The 17845-nt window shown below is 38.5% G+C and overlaps 1 protein-coding gene across 1 annotated transcript in view; it reads left to right on the forward strand.

Moving 5' to 3' along the window:
- LOC128694402 (uncharacterized) overlaps positions 1-15424 on the forward strand; it is a 131176-nt gene extending 115752 nt beyond the window's left edge. The window contains exons 19-24 of the mRNA XM_070097838.1: positions 636-771; positions 2887-2979; positions 9716-9767; positions 10812-10955; positions 11205-11324; positions 15185-15424. Of these exons, the coding sequence (XP_069953939.1) occupies positions 636-771; positions 2887-2979; positions 9716-9767; positions 10812-10955; positions 11205-11324; positions 15185-15191 (552 nt within the window). The 3' untranslated portion in view covers positions 15192-15424. The remainder of the gene's footprint in view (positions 1-635; positions 772-2886; positions 2980-9715; positions 9768-10811; positions 10956-11204; positions 11325-15184) is intronic.
- Positions 15425-17845: the final 2421 nt, after the last annotated feature.

Here is a 17845-nt window from a genome sequence, read left to right on the forward strand (position 1 = left end):
GAAAAGGACTTACTACCTCAAGTCCTAATGGAAGGGGATTCCCCTTCTAAACAGTAAGAAGATAATGCTCTCCCCTCCTCCCATCCCATCAATCATCACCAGATCTTCAATAAAAGTAAGTGTCATGTAAGTGTGCATGCCTTTTTCAGTTTGTGTGTATTAAAATTAATATTTCATGTGGTAAAAAAAAATTTTTTTTCATACTTTTGGGTGTCTTGCACGGATTAATTTTATTTCCATTATTTCTTATGGGGAAAATTCATTCACATAACGATTATTTCGCATAACAATTACCCCTCTTGCACGGATTAAAATCGTTAACCGGGGGTCCACTGTACAGTAGTACATTCTTCAGTTCACACATTGAACTGTTTTTACCTCAAATGCCTTGAATTTTGTATTGTAATATGTACTGCTATTTTATGGTATTCCCTTGATTTAGTAGTGCAGTATTTGATATTTCATTAACTCTAAATTAGAGCTAATTTTAAATGCTCAAAATTTAAAATGGGTAGTCTGTTAATACTTTTATTCCCCTGCTTAGACACTGCAGCTTGTATCAGTTTATACAGTTAAGACATATGTGCTTACTTTTTATGGCATTATACAAAATAATTATTGTCACTCTTTAACAGAAATATGAAGGTGAAGATGCAGGCACAGACAAGGCTCAGCTTCCCATTCCAGACCCATACATAGTTGAACGTGTATCTAATATAAAATTCGAGGATTTAGAATCTGATTTGAAAGAAATTGAAAAGAATCTCAAAGGTGAGATCACATGCATGTTCGTTTATTAATTTTCACTAATTGTTGCCTCTCGGTACACAGCTGTTATTTTCTTAATTATTTTTTTTAACATGCTTACCCCCCCCCCCCCCCAAAAAAAAAAAAAAAAAAATTATCACTGCCTTTGCAGGGGCATGCAGATATGACAGTTTAGATGTCACTCTTAAATAGCAAATATCCCAAACCCCTCCTTTAAAGTGCAGGCATTGTACTTCCCACCTCCAGGACTCAAGTCCAACTGACCGGTTTCCCTGAATCCCTTCATAAAATGTTATGCTGCTCACACTCCAACAGCTCATAAATTCCCAAAAACCATGAGTCTCCACTCGCTCCTATCTAACACACTCGCCTATGCCTGCTGTATGTCCAGATCTCTTGCACACAAAACCTCTTGTGTATATAATGTCTGAGCAATATATATCTCGTAGAAGGCATGCAGATGTGAAATAGGAAGACAACTTAGGAGAGTACAGTACTGTCTTTAATATGACAGGCCCTTCATTATTCCAGCAGAGTAAACCATGAGCACACAGTGATAAGATAGAGCAATGTGGCATAGGTAGGTTATTAACCTTTTGACTGTTTCAGTCGTATATATATATCTTATGAGCCACTGTGTTGGACATATATATACTCAAAAATTCTGGCAACTTCAAATCAAGCAGGAGAAAGCTGGTAGGCCCACAGGTGAGAGAATGGGTCAGTGTGCACCATATAAAAAAAATCCTGCAGCACGCAGTGCATAATGAGAAAAAAAACTGACCGTGTTTTTGGATTAAAATGCCGACTTTGAGGTCTATTTTTGTATAGTTTTTATGGTTATATTATCGTTTTCTTGGTCTCATTTGATAGAATGGAAAATATATTATAGAAATAGAGGTGATTTTGATTGGTTTTACTATAAAAAGAACCTTAAAATGGAGCTCAAAGTAGGGGGAAATATTTGATTTTTCCTGATGTTCAAAAGTAAACAAATGATGTCATTGTCCAGTAAATGTCCAACTAGGCATTCTAATATGCAGTCATGAATGGGTTGACATTATATATATTCAATTATTACAATATTGCAGTAGTCTGCATAATGGTAAATCTTCTATTTTTTGTTTGAATAAAAATTCAAAACAGAAAGCAAGAGTAATATCAGAGGGGCCTGGAGACATGATTGATGAACAAAGAAAATGTTATTTTAGAGCCAGGAATGTATGCATTGTTCATTCTGGACCCTATTTTGAAATTGGCTTATTTTTTAATTTGCATGAAATTGGCCAAATTGCAAATTTCTGACCACGTTATTGGGTAGTTGTAATCGATAAATGGGCAGTTTCTCGTACTCAATCGATAGAACAAATGGAGTTCTAGAGAAATAGCTGAGTTTGGTGAACTGGAACAATGGAATTAGCCGAAAATATGGCTCAAACTGGGCAAAATCGCCGATTCATAAATATCGTCGAGGTCGCTAACTTTGCGAGAGAGTAATTCCATAAGTTTTCCATCAGATTTTGCTCTTTTGGTGTCATTACCATCGGGAAAAGATTCTCTACCATTTCATAAGAAAATTTTTTTTTTTCCCCTCGACACCAGGAGACACCTCGGGATTTGGGGTTGCGACAGTCAAAGGGTTAAAGGCTGTACAGTGTTTAAGAGGAGAGTGAGGCTCAAGTTAGAGGATGTAAGAGAGAAATGGAACATTTTTCAATAATAGTATGCATTAAATAGAGATGTGCGATATCAGTGTTGTTTAATGTGTTGTAGTAAATTATCAATTTACTGGATTTCGGAAATACAGCAAAATCCTCTGGTTCAGTTGGTTCAAAAACTGGATAAAGTTCATTGGTTACAGAATTGTCTTGGTGTTACCAATCATGGTGAAGATATTTCTTGGAGGATTTTGCTTCACTAATAGGTGTTTGGATTTTTGCCATTGAAAATAGTGATAAATTTGGAAAATTACATTAAAATAATAATAAATTTAAATTCCTGGTGACAGTCATTAGGTATGATGATTTTCAGACCATGATTTTACATTATGAATTATTATACAGTAAAATATTTCAAAATTAATGTTATTGATTACATGCATTATATTTTCCCCGCCAGTGTGTGAGAATCGTGCTGAGAAAGTGATAAAGAAATCAGATGAAGAGCATTTACAACCATTCAAGGATTGTATGACAGAATTCATTGGCAAAGGTAAATTCTCCATTTACTCATGATTTAGTTTAAAAAGGAATAATGTATTACATAAATTTCACAGTAGGTAGTTATTGTAAATTTCTTACTGTACTTAACTACATCTATCCAATTTATTAACATGTAAAACTAGAGTAATTCTTTGTTATCCAGGAGGGAAGGGAAAGTTTATGTTCCTGGAGATGACACAGGTCACTCTTGTCACAGTAAACATGTTCACTAATTGTACTTTTTTTTTTTACTACATTTCTCGACACACTTTTAACTCTTTAGAGCAAATTCGCCTTTCCCAATGTTCAGGGGGCATGATGCAAATTTTTGCATGGTAGTCATATCCAATAATTACACATTCATAGTAAATGATATAGGAAAGCAGCATATTTGCAATGCAAGACCCAAACATTACAGGACTAGGGTATTCAGATGTGCCACATCAACAAAGGACACCATGATCCTCGATGGTCCTAGTTTGGGCTATACTGTTTATACAGCAGTACTTTGCACAGTATGGTCTTGAACAGTAGTACATAATAACTACTTAAAACTAGACAAGATAACAGTGGTTAACTTAATTACTTTTTTTTTTTTTTTTTTTTTTTTTTTTTTTTTCAACAAGTCGGCCGTCTCCCACCGAGGCAGGGTGACCCAAAAAAGAAAGAAAATCCCCAAAAAGAAAATACTTTCATCATCATTCAACACTTTCACCACACTCACACATTATCACTGCTTTTGCAGAGGTGCTCAGAATACAACAGCTTAGAAGCATATACGTATAAAGATACACAACATATCCCTCCAAACTGCCAATATCCCAAACCCCTCCTTTAAAGTGCAGGCATTGTACTTCCCATTTCCAGGACTCAAGTCGGACTATATGAAAATAACCGGTTTCCCTGAATCCCTTCACTAAATATTACCCTGCTCACACTCCAACAGATCGTCAGGTCCCAAGTATCATTCGTCTCCATTCACTCCTATCTAACACGCTCATGCACGCCTGCTGGAAGTCCAAGCCCCTTGCCCACAAAACCTCCTTTACCCCCTCTTTCCAACCCTTTCGAGGACGACCCCTACCCCTCCTTCCTTCCCCTATAGATTTATATGCTTTCCATGTCATTCTACTTTGATCCATTCTCTCTAAATGACCAAACCACCTCAACAACCTCTCTTCTGCCCTCTGACTAATGCTTTTATTAACTCCACACCTTCTCCTAATTTCCACACTCCGAATTTTCTGCATAATATTTACACCACACATTGCCCTTAGACAGGACATCTCCACTGCCTCCAACCGTCTCCTCGCTGCTGCATTTACCACCCAAGCTTCACATCCATATAAGAGTGTTGGTACTACTATACTTTCATACATTCCCTTCTTTGCCTCCATAGATAATGTTTTTTGACTCCACATATACCTCAATGCACCACTCACCTTTTTTCCCTCATCAATTCTATGATTAACCTCATCCTTCATAAACCCATCCGCCGACAGGTCAACTCCCAAGTATCTGAAAACGTTCACTTCTTCCATACTCCTCCTCCCCAATTTGATATCCAATTTTTCTTTATCTAAATCATTTGATACCCTCATCACCTTACTCTTTTCTATGTTCACTTTCAACTTTCTACCTTTACACACATTCTCAAACTCATCCACTAACCTTTGCAATTTTTCTTTAGAATCTCCCATAAGCACAGTATCATCAGCAAAAAGTAACTGTGTCAGTTCCCATTTTGAATTTGATTCCCCATAATTTAATCCCACCCCTCTCCCGAACACCCTAGCATTTACTTCTTTTACAACCCCATCTATAAATATATTAAACAACCATGGTGACATTACACATCCCTGTCTAAGACCTACTTTTACCGGGAAGTATTCTCCCTCTCTTCTACATACCCTAACCTGAGCCTCACTATCCTCATAAAAGCTCTTTACAGCATTTAGTAACTTACCACCTATTCCATATACTTGCAACATCTGCCACATTGCTCCTCTATCCACTCTTATCATATGCCTTTTCTAAATCCATAAATGCAATAAAAACTTCCCTACCTTTATCCAAATACTGTTCACATATATGCTTCAATGTAAACACTTGATCTACACATCCCCTACCCACTCTGAAGCCTCCCTGCTCATCCGCAATCCTACATTCTGTCTTACCTCTAATTCTTTCAATTATAACCCTACCGTATACTTTTCCTGGTATACTCAGTAGACTTATTCCTCTATAATTTTTACAATCTCTTTTGTCCCCTTTCCCTTTATATAAAGGGACTATACATGCTCTCCGCCAATCCCTAGGTACCTTCCCCTCTTTCATACATTTATTAAACAAAAGTACCAACCACTCCAACACTATATCCCCCCTGCTTTTAACATTTGTCATGATCCCATCAGTTCCAGCTGCTTTACCCCCTTTCATTCTACGTAATGCCTCACGTACCTCCACCACACTTACATTCTGCTCTTCTTCACTCCTAAAAGATGGTATACCTCCATGGCCAGTGCATGAAATTACCGCCTCCCTTTCTTCCTCAACATTTAAAAGTTCCTCAAAATATTCTCGCCATCTACCTAATACCTCCCTCTCCCCATCTACTAACTCCCCTACTCTGTTTTTAACTGACAAATCCATACTTTCCCTAGGCTTTCTTAACTTGTTTAACTCACTCCAAAATTTTTTCTTATTTTCATTAAAATTTCTTGACAGTGCCTCTCCACTCTTTCATCTGCTCTCCTTTTGCACTCTCTCACCACTCTCTTCACCTTTCTTTTACTCTCCATATACTCTGCTCTTCTTACAACACTTCTGCTTTGTAAAAACCTCTCGTAAGCTACCTTTTTCTCTTTTATCACACCCTTTACTTCATCATTCCACCAATCACTCCTCTTTCCTCCTGCCCCCACCCTCCTATAACCACAAACTTCTGCCCCACATTCTAATACTGCATTTTTAAAACTATTCCAACCCTCTTCAACCCCCCCACTACTCATCTTTGCACTAGCCCACCTTTCTGCCAATAGTCGCTTATATCTCGCCTTAATATTAATATTAATGCAAGGTAGTCAGGGTGGAGATTTATAAGAATAATCTTGAAGTGGCACATAATAAAAATGTTACAATTAAAAGTTCAGGCAATAATATTTCATGGATTGGCAGATGTTAAAAGTTTGAGGTCACATAATATAACTAATTAGAAGTTGTTTTGGTTGATTTGGTTAGCGACAAATTCATTTACCGACTTGGTCTTAGGAACGGAACTCCATCGTTAAGTGAGGAGAGGCTGTAGTATATAAAGTACTGGTACCCTTTTTATTCACAAATATGAGTGGAATAAATGGGATTAGGTCAGCGGTTTCAAATAGAGTTAGAGCTAAAGGAGTAGTAATAATGTTGAAGGATAAGTTATGGCAGAAAAAGAGGGACTATAAATGTATTAATTCAAGGATTATGTGGAGTAAAATAAAGGTTGGATGTGAAAAGTGGGTTATAGTAAGTGTATATGCACCTGGAGAAGAGAGAAGTGTAGAGGAGAGAGAGAGATTTTTGGAAATGTTGAGTGAATGCTTGGGGAGTTTCGAACCAAGTGTGAGAGTAATGGTGGTTGGGGACTTCAATGCTAAAGTTGGAAAAAATGTTGTGGAGGGAGTAGTAGGTAAATTTAGGGTGCCAGTTGTAAATGAAAATGGGGAGCCTTTAATTGAGCTATGTGTAGAAAGAGGTTTGGTAATAAGTAATACATATTTTATGAAGAAGAGGATAAATAAATATACAAGGTATGATATAGCACGTAATGAAAGTAGTTTGTTAGATTATGTATTGGTGGATTAAAGGTTGATGGGTAGGCTCCAGGATGTACACGTTTAAAGAGGGGCAACTGATATATCGGATCATTATTTAGTTGTAGCTAGAGTAAGAGGTAGATGGGAAAAGAGGAAAATGGCAACAACAAGCAAGAGGGAGGTGAAAGTGTATAAACTAAGGGAGGAGGAAGTTCAGGTGAGATATAAGCAACTATTGGCAGAAAGGTGGGCTAGTGCAAGTATGAGTAGTTGGGGGGTTGAAGAGGGTTGGAATAGTTTTAAAAGTGCAGCATTAGAATGTGGGGCAGAAGTTTGTGGTTACAGGAGAGTGGGTGCAGGAGGAATGAGGAGTGATTGGTGGAATGATGAAGTAAAGGGTGTGATAAAAAAGAAAAAGTTAGCTTATGAGAGGTTTTTACAAAGCAGAAGTGTTATAAGAAGAGTAGAGTATATGGAGAGTAAAAGAAATGTGAAGAGAGTGGTGAGAGAGTGCAAAAGGAGAGCAGATGATAGTGGGAGAGGCACTTTCAAGAAATTTTAATGAAAATAAGAAAAATTTTTGGAGTCAGTTAAACAAGTTAAGAAAGCCTAGAGAACGAATGGATTTGTCAGTTAAAAACAGAGTAGGGGAGTTAGTAGATGGGGAGATGGAGGTTTTGGGTAGATGGCGAGAATATTTTGAGGAACTTTTAAATGTCGACGAAGTAAGGGAAGCGGTAATTTCATGCACTGGCCAGGGAGGTATACCATCTTTTAGGAGTGAAGAAGAACAGGATGTGAGTGTGGGGGAGGTGCGTGAGGCATTACGTAGAATGAAAGGGGGTAAAGCAGCTGGAACTGATGGGATCATGACAGAAATGTTAAAAGCAGGGGGATATAGTGTTGGAGTGGTTGGTATTTTTGTTTAATAAATGTATGAAAGAGGGGAAAGTACCTAGGGATTGGCAGAGAGCAGGTTGGAGGGAGGGGGTAAAGGAGGTTTTGTGGGCGAGGGGCTTGGACTTCCAGCAAGCGTGCGTGAGCGTGTTAGATAGGAGTAAATGGAGACGAATGGTATTTGGGACCTGACGATCTGTTGGAGTGTGAGCAGGGTAATATTTAGTGAAGGGATTCAGGGAAACCGGCTATTATTATATAGCCGGACTTGAGTCCTGGAAATGGGAAGTACAATGCCTGCACTCTAAAGGAGGGGTTCGGGATATTAGCAGTTTGGAGGGATATGTTGTGTATCTTTATAGGTATATGCTTCTAATCTGTTGTGTACTGAGCACCTCTGCAAAAACAGTGATTATGTGTGAGTGAGGTGAAAGTGTTGAATGATGATGAAAGTATTTTCTTTTTGGGGATTTTCTTTCTTATTTGGGTCACCCTGCACACTATAATTTGTTCATGATTGTAGCCATGTATAAACGTAAGTAACCATTCTTACAGTATTCATTACCTTTGTAACTTGTGAGTTCATTACCTTGTACCTAGTTCAGCCATCAAAACTTTGGAGCCCAGTCCCTGGACCCATTACGTACCTCTGTAATCTGTAAATACCTTTGTAACTTGTCATGATTGTGACTAGACCTACCTGGAGTTCATTACCTTTGTAATTCATGAGTTCATTACCTTTGTAAATTGTGAATTCATTACCTCTGTAACTTGCTCAGCTATCAAAACTTTGGAGTCCAGTCCCTGGACCAATTATGTACCTTTGTAATCTTTTGACTACCGCCCACAGGATGGGTATGGGGTGCATAATAAACTTATTAAACTAACTAAAAAAACCTGCCTCGGTGGGAGACGGCCGACTTGTTAAAAAAAAAAAAAAAGTGGAAAGAGAAAATTCAATGATGCTGAGCATTCTAGTTAACGTAAATGGTTAACATTAGATGAAAAACTAGAAATTATAAAACAAAGATGGTGCATTGTATGCTAAAGTAGCACGTGACACGAATACGAGTAAAACTTCAGTACTTGCGCATATAAGGAATAAAGATAAAATAAAGAGACGTGGAATGGTTATCATCTTATATGTGAAAAGTGATTGTTAAAATCGTAGTTTTGAAATGGATAATATGGAACATCTTTTAATGTTATGGACTGAAGACTGCACCCCAAAAAGAATTCCATTGCCAGATGATTCAGGTTAAAGCAACAACTCTATTCAGTGTTAAAAAAAAGATTACAGCAATGGAGAGTTTTTTTGGCATGCTGTGACTGGTTTTACAACTTTAAAAAGCATATGGAACTCCATAATGTTTGAATTACTGGTTAGTGTAAGTGCAGACAATGAAGCAGCTGCAAAATTTCCTAATGGTCTAAAAAAGATTGACTGAAGAAAATGACTGCAAAGACGAGCAAATTTTTAACGTAGATGAAATGGGTTTGTTTTGGAAGATGCCATCACTCATTTGATGGAAAAAGAATCATCACAACCAGGATATAAAGTCTCCACAGACTGTTTAATGCTTTAAGTGAGAATGCATCTGGTGTGCTAAGCAGAAAATTCAAGGGCTTTTAAATCCTGTTCAAAAAATGCTCTTCCTGTTATATGGCAGTCAAATTAAAAAGCCTGGGTAATGAGAATTGTTTGAAGATTGGTTTGAAAATTATTTTTACCCTGCAGTTGAATATTATTGCAAAGATATTGACATGGATATTAAAATTTTGTTGCTATTGGACAATGCACCAGGTTATCCTACTTCTTTCTGAATGAAAATGTCAATGTAATTTTCATGCCACCGAACACATCATTATTACAGCCAATAATGGGTCAAGGTGTCATTGCTACATTTAACCCTCTCAGGGCAGTGCTTGTACTGAAGTTAGCTAACCTTAATTGGACACAGTGTCACAGTTTGTGAATTAATTTAGCTTCTGGTGAAAGTTAGTGCACTACTCAGTGTTGTGCATTAATTCTTTTTTTTTTTTTTTCAGCCAAAAAAGAGTTGGAGTCAGAATATGAAAACCTTGGTGATTGCAAGATACAGTGAGTATAGTTATATATATTTAAACTTAAAGCTAATTACTTCTTCATTTTAACTAAAATATAAATAAAAATTGTGGAATATATTAGTCTAGAACTGCATAAACAATTATGTCAAGACTTGTGTTATGTTTTTGTGTTGACATTGTTATAGAATTAAAATTTCAAGTGACCTTGCCATGCAAGAAGAAATGTCCGAGTGATGACTGTAGATGAAACCTGTTAAGTTACTGTTATATGGATATTTTTTTCTTTTTCAATGAACCGGCTGTACCCCACTGAGGCAGGGTGACCTAAAAAGAAAAACAATTTTTTTTTTTTTTTTTTAATTTATTAGTTTATACAGGAGAAGGGGTTACTAACCCTAATCTAAGAAGGTAGATCTGCACTTTCTCAAACTGAGTACTGCCCCTTCCCCTCTGCTCCCTTCTCTTTTGTCCTCATAAATGGGGATAGATATCCCATTTTGTAAAATTCCATTTCTTGATGACAGAGAGGTAACTATCTGACTTTGGTTGTCGCTTCACTCGAAGGAAGTTAGACTAACTTGCGGCATGTTTGGAGGCCCACTGCTGGCACATCAGATGGCCATCCAAAAGGTCCCATGATGGCAAAAGTACTACTAGAAGTTACCTGCAGTTCCAAGTGTAAGACTAGCATTTATTCTGATTTGCCCTCTTCCATGATTAGCAAGAAAACAATTGCTATGTAGGTCCTCTGGTCTAACCAAGTGGTTTTGCCAACCTTGCTCAGCAAATTCTGGAGGTGCCTTCCTAGTGTTTGCCACTGGGGGCAGCATTATTACCAGTTGCCTTGGAAGCAACTTTGGGCAAGGAAGAATTTGTCTTCTTTTCCTCCATTCTCAGAGATGCCCCCCCCCCCTTCCTGACTTCTTGTATGCCAGATGAGACAAATGCTTATTCTTCAGGATTCTCAGTGATAGCAACACCCATTTTGAATGGGGACAGCAGGTGTAAGGGTTAAGCAATATTGTATACTTCAATTTACAGTGTATGCACAGGTAACTCACTAATTTTCAACTTCCAGATTTGATGCAGTCATGAAGTACTTTCAGTTTACTGGCAAAGGGAAAGATGTTTCACCTTACGACTTCTTTAGTGTGTGGTCACCATTCTGTAATGACTTTCTTAACATATGGCAGAAGGAACAATTGAAGATTGTCAAACAAAGGTTGGTTTTCTCTCCACTTTTGTTTTTGCTCTTTCACTAAACATATCTTTGCTCCATTCCTCTCTTCTCCTTCTTATCTTCCCTCCAGTTTCCCCTTTCCTTTCATTCTACAAGATTAAAGATTATTATTATTATTATAATCAAGGGGGAAGCGCTAAACCCGGGGGATTATACAGACAAGATTAAAGAGTGCTTACAAATATTTTTTTACATGTGATCATAAATGTTCTCAAACTCTCTCTTAAATAGAATGAAGGAAGCAGAAGAAAAAGTGCGGAAGATGACTGAAGAGAAGAAGGATGTTGCAAAGAAGACCAAAGAGGCTGGAGGATTGAAAAGCAAGCTGAAGGATAAGCTCAAGACTAAGCAGTGAGTTTTATCACCTAAAGAATTACTGTACGTATTTGGGAATGCAGTTTTACGCAAATTATGTATACTGTAATTGATGCATAATTAAGCACCTTACAGACTGAAAAATCTTGATCAGAAAACTGTGATGAGAAAATTTATTATCATATTTGTTTCATGAGTGATATAATCATCATATTTCTTAAAATTTTAATATCTTTCTTAGTATTGATAGTAATGTATAATAACTGGACTTTTGTAAATGATATTTATTAAAATCTTGTTTCTGAATATTTTTGAATGATCAGTATAAATCAAATTTTTATAAAATTAGGCTAGTTTTCAATGTTTAGAATTTCATTATACAGTGGACCCCCGCATAACGATCACCTCCGAATGCGACCAATTATGTAAGTGTATTTATGTAAGTGCGTTTGTACGTGTATGTTTGGGGCTGTGAAATGGACTAATCTACTTCACAATATTCCTTATGGGAACAAATTCGGTCAGTACTGGCACCTGAACATACTTCTGGAGTGAAAAAATATCGTTAACCGGGGGTCCACTGTATAATTAGAAATTAAATGCAATATATTTTCAGGCTTACTAAAACATTTTTTCAGTAATCAGAGAAGTGAGTAAAATAAGAAAACACTGCAGTATAAGGTTTTTACAGAAACTCACAACCTATATACCATTGGTCTTTCCACAAGGGAATATTGGGTTGAATGGCAGTGATTTTTTTAAGGTTGAGTGATGGCTTACTTTTCTGTGTGGAAGAATTTAAGAAATGCCAAATTGATGATTTTATTTTTGGTGGCATTATGGACAAATTAAAAGATTTAAATATCCTGAATTTCTTACAGTTTTGAAAATCATGTAATATGGTTGAAAGTATTTTTTTATAATAGAGATAAATTCATGAAATTTAGGAATATGAAAAATTTGCCAAGTTTAAGAAGTACAGTTCTGTATGATATTTTGGTCAAATTCTGAAGTCACAATTTGTATACTGTTTTCACATACCCTTTTCATGCTTTCATTGTCATTATCATACCATATATCCACTCTTTATTAAGAAAAGGATATCAGATTAAACTGAATGTTTATGAATTGAAAGTATAAAGCAGAATCGTGTATACAACAAGTGCAGAGAAGTTTTTGGGAAAGTGCATAATAGATTCTCTACAGGAATCTCTAACTTTTTCTTCCTTTAAACTCACTACACATGATAGCTGTCAGATGAATAGTGGTAAATATATCTTATTCTTTCCAGTTTTTTTTTTTTTTAATTTCTGATAATCAGAAGTACAATAAAGCACCTAAATTACTGGGAACAGTTGAAGTCCTTTGACCTGTATTCCCTTGGAATGCAGGTGAGAAAAAATGCATCATAATATATGCTTGGAAAATCCTAGAGGGACTAGTCCCAAATCTGCACACACAAATTACTCCCTACAAAAGCAAAAGACTCAGCAGGTGGTGCAACATTTCCCCAGTGAGAAGCAGGGGTGCCATGAGTACACTAAGACATAACACAGTAAGTGTCAGGGGCCCAAGATTGTTCATCTGCCTCCCAGCATACCTAAGGAGGATTACCAATAGACCCCTGGCTATCTTCAAGAGGGAGCTGGACAGGTACTACCTGACCAGCCGGCTGTGGTTCGTATGTCGGTTTGCATGTGGCAAGTAGATACAGCCTGGTTGATCAGGCCTTGATCCACCGCAAGGCCTGGTCATGAACCAGGACATTGACCCCCAAAACACCCTCCAGGTAACTAAGAATCAATACACATTGGAAACACCTTTGCAGACCAGTATTAATTGTTTTTGATCTAGGAAATCTTACAACTACCTGGATTTTCAGTATTTTGTCCCAAGCTCATTACTTAGGTCTGAGGCTGACTATTGGTTTCTCAGATTTTCCATTGAGAGGCACTTTAGTTTTCAAATAAACAACAGCCTTTACCCATATTTAGTAAAGGTTGAAAGCTTAGAACTACCTTATTCCTGATAAAAGATCTACTTTGGTTCTCCCAAGTATTTAGCCATTCTTATATACAGATTATTTTGCCATTGCTTGTGCAGGCCTAAACTGTCAGCTTGTTGAAACTATTCTCCAACACAGATAATGGTCAACTGGACTATATCAGTCACGTTCAAGAGATGCCCTGTCATTCCACATTATATTTCATACATGTATGGCTTCCCTACCCCAGTATTGCTATGGTTAAATTTCTTGGCCTTCTCTGATGAATGTCATGGTAATGACATTCAGTTATCAAAGAGAAGGCCAAAAGTGTCTTAAGTTGGCTAACTGTGGTTAAAACCTTAACCCATTTTACTTGGGGAGCTGATAGCCTTAATTCATGCAGTCTTAATACTGTCCAAGCTAGTACAGCCTTCCCAGATACTCTTGAGCTTTGTGCCCTTCCTCATCAGGCAATGTGTTTGTGTTGGGGCTTTTTGATCTTTCACTGTTGAGTTTGGATATTGAAGCAAACATCTCTTTGCAGAAGTGACATGATGCCCATTGTCCTCATTATTTTCTTCTTTTTCAAGACCTTCAGACATATCGTACTCTTTCCTCCCCTCCTCTACTTGGGAAGTTCCAATAATTCATGTTCACTCCCTTCCACTTCCATGCCTGAAGGCTAACATATCTGTTACAAACTTACACACACTCTTCCTTGAACACGTTCACATTCTCGCCAACAATTCCAAACCCTCAGTTGGAGTAGGGTATGTGGCTGTTTTTTTTTTGTTTTTTTTCAGATTGAGCAATCCAAGGACATTTACTAGTCAACCAACAGTTATGTGCAGTGTTTATTGCTATCATACACATTATAAGAATGCCCACCTCACTATTTCAATCTCATGGCTCAGTTGGCAGAGCACTTGCCTCACACACTGAGTGTTCGTGGTTCAATCCCAGGCATGGGTGGAAACATTGGGCATGTTTTACACCTGCTGTCCCTGTTTACCTAGCAGTAAGTAGGTACCTGGGTATTAGTCGACTGGTGTAGGTGGCATCCTGGGAGACGAGATTGAAGGACCCCAATGGAAATCAAAAACCTTGATGACTTTCTTAGGTTATTCTGGGTTAAAAATTCAAACGAATCTTATACATCTAAAGTTCATGTCAAGCTGTTTTGTCCATATATATGACTCCTGGCATTACATCATACTTCATAGAAAAAAGTGAGTGTTAAATTTCTAGTAAGCACACTAGTATTTTGCTGGCTTCGTGGACACTGCTGTTAAGGGCAAGGAAAAAGCAGACTGTCATTTAGTCAGTTCTACATGATCTCTTAATCTTCCACCAGGGTGTCCCTTTTTCACAGTATGTACTGTATTTTTCCAGTACTGTTCTGAAGACTGAAACTTCTGGCAACAGCTTTGGTCAGAGTAGGTTTCCTGCAAACTGTAATTAGGTTCCTGGCTATTTTCTTCCCATTGTTGCTGGGGGTGGGAAACTGTTCACACATTACAAGTCGGCCAGCATGATGCACGAATATCGTATACAAAGATGTATGGTGCCCCTCTGTGAGGACTGCCAGGTAGCTCTATCATAGATATCAGAGAGGAAACACAACTAATTTTTTCAACAGCTTCAACTCCTGATGCACTCTAATTGTCCTCCGAGTAAGTCTCGACCTCACTAAGTCGTATCCCTAAAACATAAACCACATCTGCACTGTATGACCCATATGGGTTTGGCCCTTATTTGCAAATATAATTGCTAATCACCTAGCTATAAATCTTCCAGAAGTAGTAATCATTTTTCTTCAGGCAAGTATTATTTTTAGCCTATATTTCATTTGACCTTTATTATTAACATTATTTTCTTTGTATAAAAAATGCAACTCTTCTCTCCATAGTGACTAAAGATGTTGGCCTCAGTGAAAGTCCTATACTGCCCTTCCTCCCCTGAAAAAAATAAAAAAAAAATTGGCCAATGCATCACTTAGCTCTTCATAGTCACTCGGGTGTTATGGATCTCAGTGTGTGGTAATGATGGTGCTTCCAATGATAAGTCCTGCATGATGTCTGGTGTGCAAGGCCAGCAGTGCTTTTCATGTCTTTATAATAATACTTGTTATTAAACTAATTGTTAGAAATGTTTATTTTATTTACCCTAAGTTTCTATAACTATATACACTCAATTGCCATTTCCTTAAATACAGTATTTAACCTTTTCCAATAATTACTTTTATTCTAACATCATTTCTGTATAGCCCTTGTGGCTTAGTGCTTCTTTTTGATTATAATAATAATCTAACATCATTTACCTTGTACTCTTATTCTATGTTATCACCATATTCACAAAAAGGCTTTGTTTTTTAAGTAACTGATACTGAAAAGGGATTACCAGCCTCTTGCTCCTGGCTTGTTCATCACCTCTGACAAGTGTGGCTTATGAGAGGAAGATTCTATCCAATTTCCCAGAAATAAAATGAAAAACTACATGGGTAAGAGATTTCGAGGCTGGTGTCTTGATGCTGGTGAAGGGCTCTGTATCCAATAAAATTAAGCTACACTACCTTTCCTTGTATCTACTGTGATTGCCTCCTATTTCTTAGGAGCTGAATAACTTCTATGGGTTTAGCTCTCACTCACCCCCTACCTTCCCAGGAATGTAACAATACTGTACATTCATAAGATAAAAATGCATATACATACATGTATAAAGGGCATTGCCAAAGTTTGTAGGTATAGGTGAGTGGGTGCTGATGTGAAGAGGAATACTTAGCAGATTAAGGTAAAGAGGGTAGTGAAGGAGGAAAAGTTAGCATAAGAATTTGTATAATGCAGAACCCTTTGAGAAATTCCTTGATGCCAGTGAGGGGCTTTTGATCTAAGGAATTGGGCCTGTGCTGCCCTTTCCTTGGATCAACCCTACCTCATTTGTTATTTGTGCCTAGGGATCTACTACAGCAGGTCACCTAAAGCCAATAATAAGCAAACAAGAAGCAGCTGTATCAATGATCACCCAGTCTACTGCCAGACAGCACACAACCCCCACTCTTCAAAAGTCATAACTAACTTGTACATAAAATTCACTCATACTACTGTGCATATTACATTTACAGGTGTTTTTGATTATAATAATAATACATTTACGGGAAATCAAATCTAATATCAACCCTGCCATAAAACTTTCTTGATACCTGCACCTCTTCAAGGGGGGCTCCTTGGCGTGGTGAAGAGGCTCTTGGTCTGAGGAATTAGACCTGTCGGTCTTCTTCCTCAGACCGAACCTAATTACCCCCCAATCTCCCCTCCCCTATCCCATCCTCCCCTTTTTCCTTTCCTCCTCCTCCTCCCCACCCCTCCCTTTTGCCCTTCCTCTTTTTGGCCTTTGGGATTTCTCCCACAGGCGCGCTAGTTCCTAGGTAGGGGAAAGGATACCGGGGTCTATCCCATTCCGTTGAGGTTCTTGGCGGTGGCGTAGTTTGCCGTGGAATCTGGATCGCCTGGGGATGTCCCGATCCCTCTCCGGTATCCCGGAGTAGCTTTGGGTGTCTTTCGGGCGACGGGTGTATCTCTGGAAGCCACCTTTCGGATTCCGGGGGTGGTGGCCGAAGGAGGTATGCTTTGTGGCGGATATCCGGCCGCCCTCTCTTTTGTCCACCGAGGTAGCTTGGCAGATGTGAGGTTGCTATCCCGGATTGTTAGTTTACTAGCATGATGGGTAGGGTATGGCACAGGTTCCATGCTACATCTGCGCTACTTGCAGTGCTGAGGTCCTCTTGGGCGCGGAGGGAGATTTCTGGCCCTTTCATTCCTCCTAGGAACTATCCCTCCCCGGTCCCCCCTTTTTTTATTCTTTTTTTTATTTTTATTTTCTTTTCTTCTTTCTTTTTTTTTCTTAAAAACAAAAAGAAAGAAGTAACCTAACCATGGCAGCCCTAGTCCATGAACCTACTACCCCCGGGCCCCTTCTTGATACCGCACCCCGTTCTAACCCCGCCTCGTCTTTGGACCACTCTTCAGACACTCCTCATGCCTCTGTACCTATTGCCGGTACTGTTTCCTCACCCGCTTCAGGTACTGAGGCCTCGACTGACTCCTTCGATTTATCGGACCTTCGCTCTCCTCTGACTATGCTTCCGGCCTCTCCCCCTATGGTGCGGCAATTTTCAAATCGCCGACCCGTTCCACGTCGGACCAACTCTGGTCCCACGCCTAAACGCCAATGACAATTACCTGCTGATGATACTTCTCCACCTTCTCGTTCTTCTCAGAAACGATCGACACGTCCTTCACTACCTTTCCACGCTCAGTTTCAGACTGAACAATGGACTAAATTCTTCACTTTACGACCGACTTCCTCTACTGCCTATCTTTCTGACCATAGTATTGGCAAGGCACTCCTACGCCATGTTGGTAAAGATATTTCTTTTCATGCTCTTAAGAGCGGTACGCGCATCATTACCGTACAGAATGCTACCCAGGCTCATGAGCTCTCTCGTCTTTCCCATATCGATACTGTTCCTGTCACTCTTGAAAAACATCATTCCCTCAATTCTTGTAGTGGT

Source organism: Cherax quadricarinatus, chromosome 60 (assembly GCF_038502225.1).
Source record: "Cherax quadricarinatus isolate ZL_2023a chromosome 60, ASM3850222v1, whole genome shotgun sequence".
NCBI lineage: Eukaryota > Metazoa > Arthropoda > Malacostraca > Decapoda > Parastacidae > Cherax > Cherax quadricarinatus.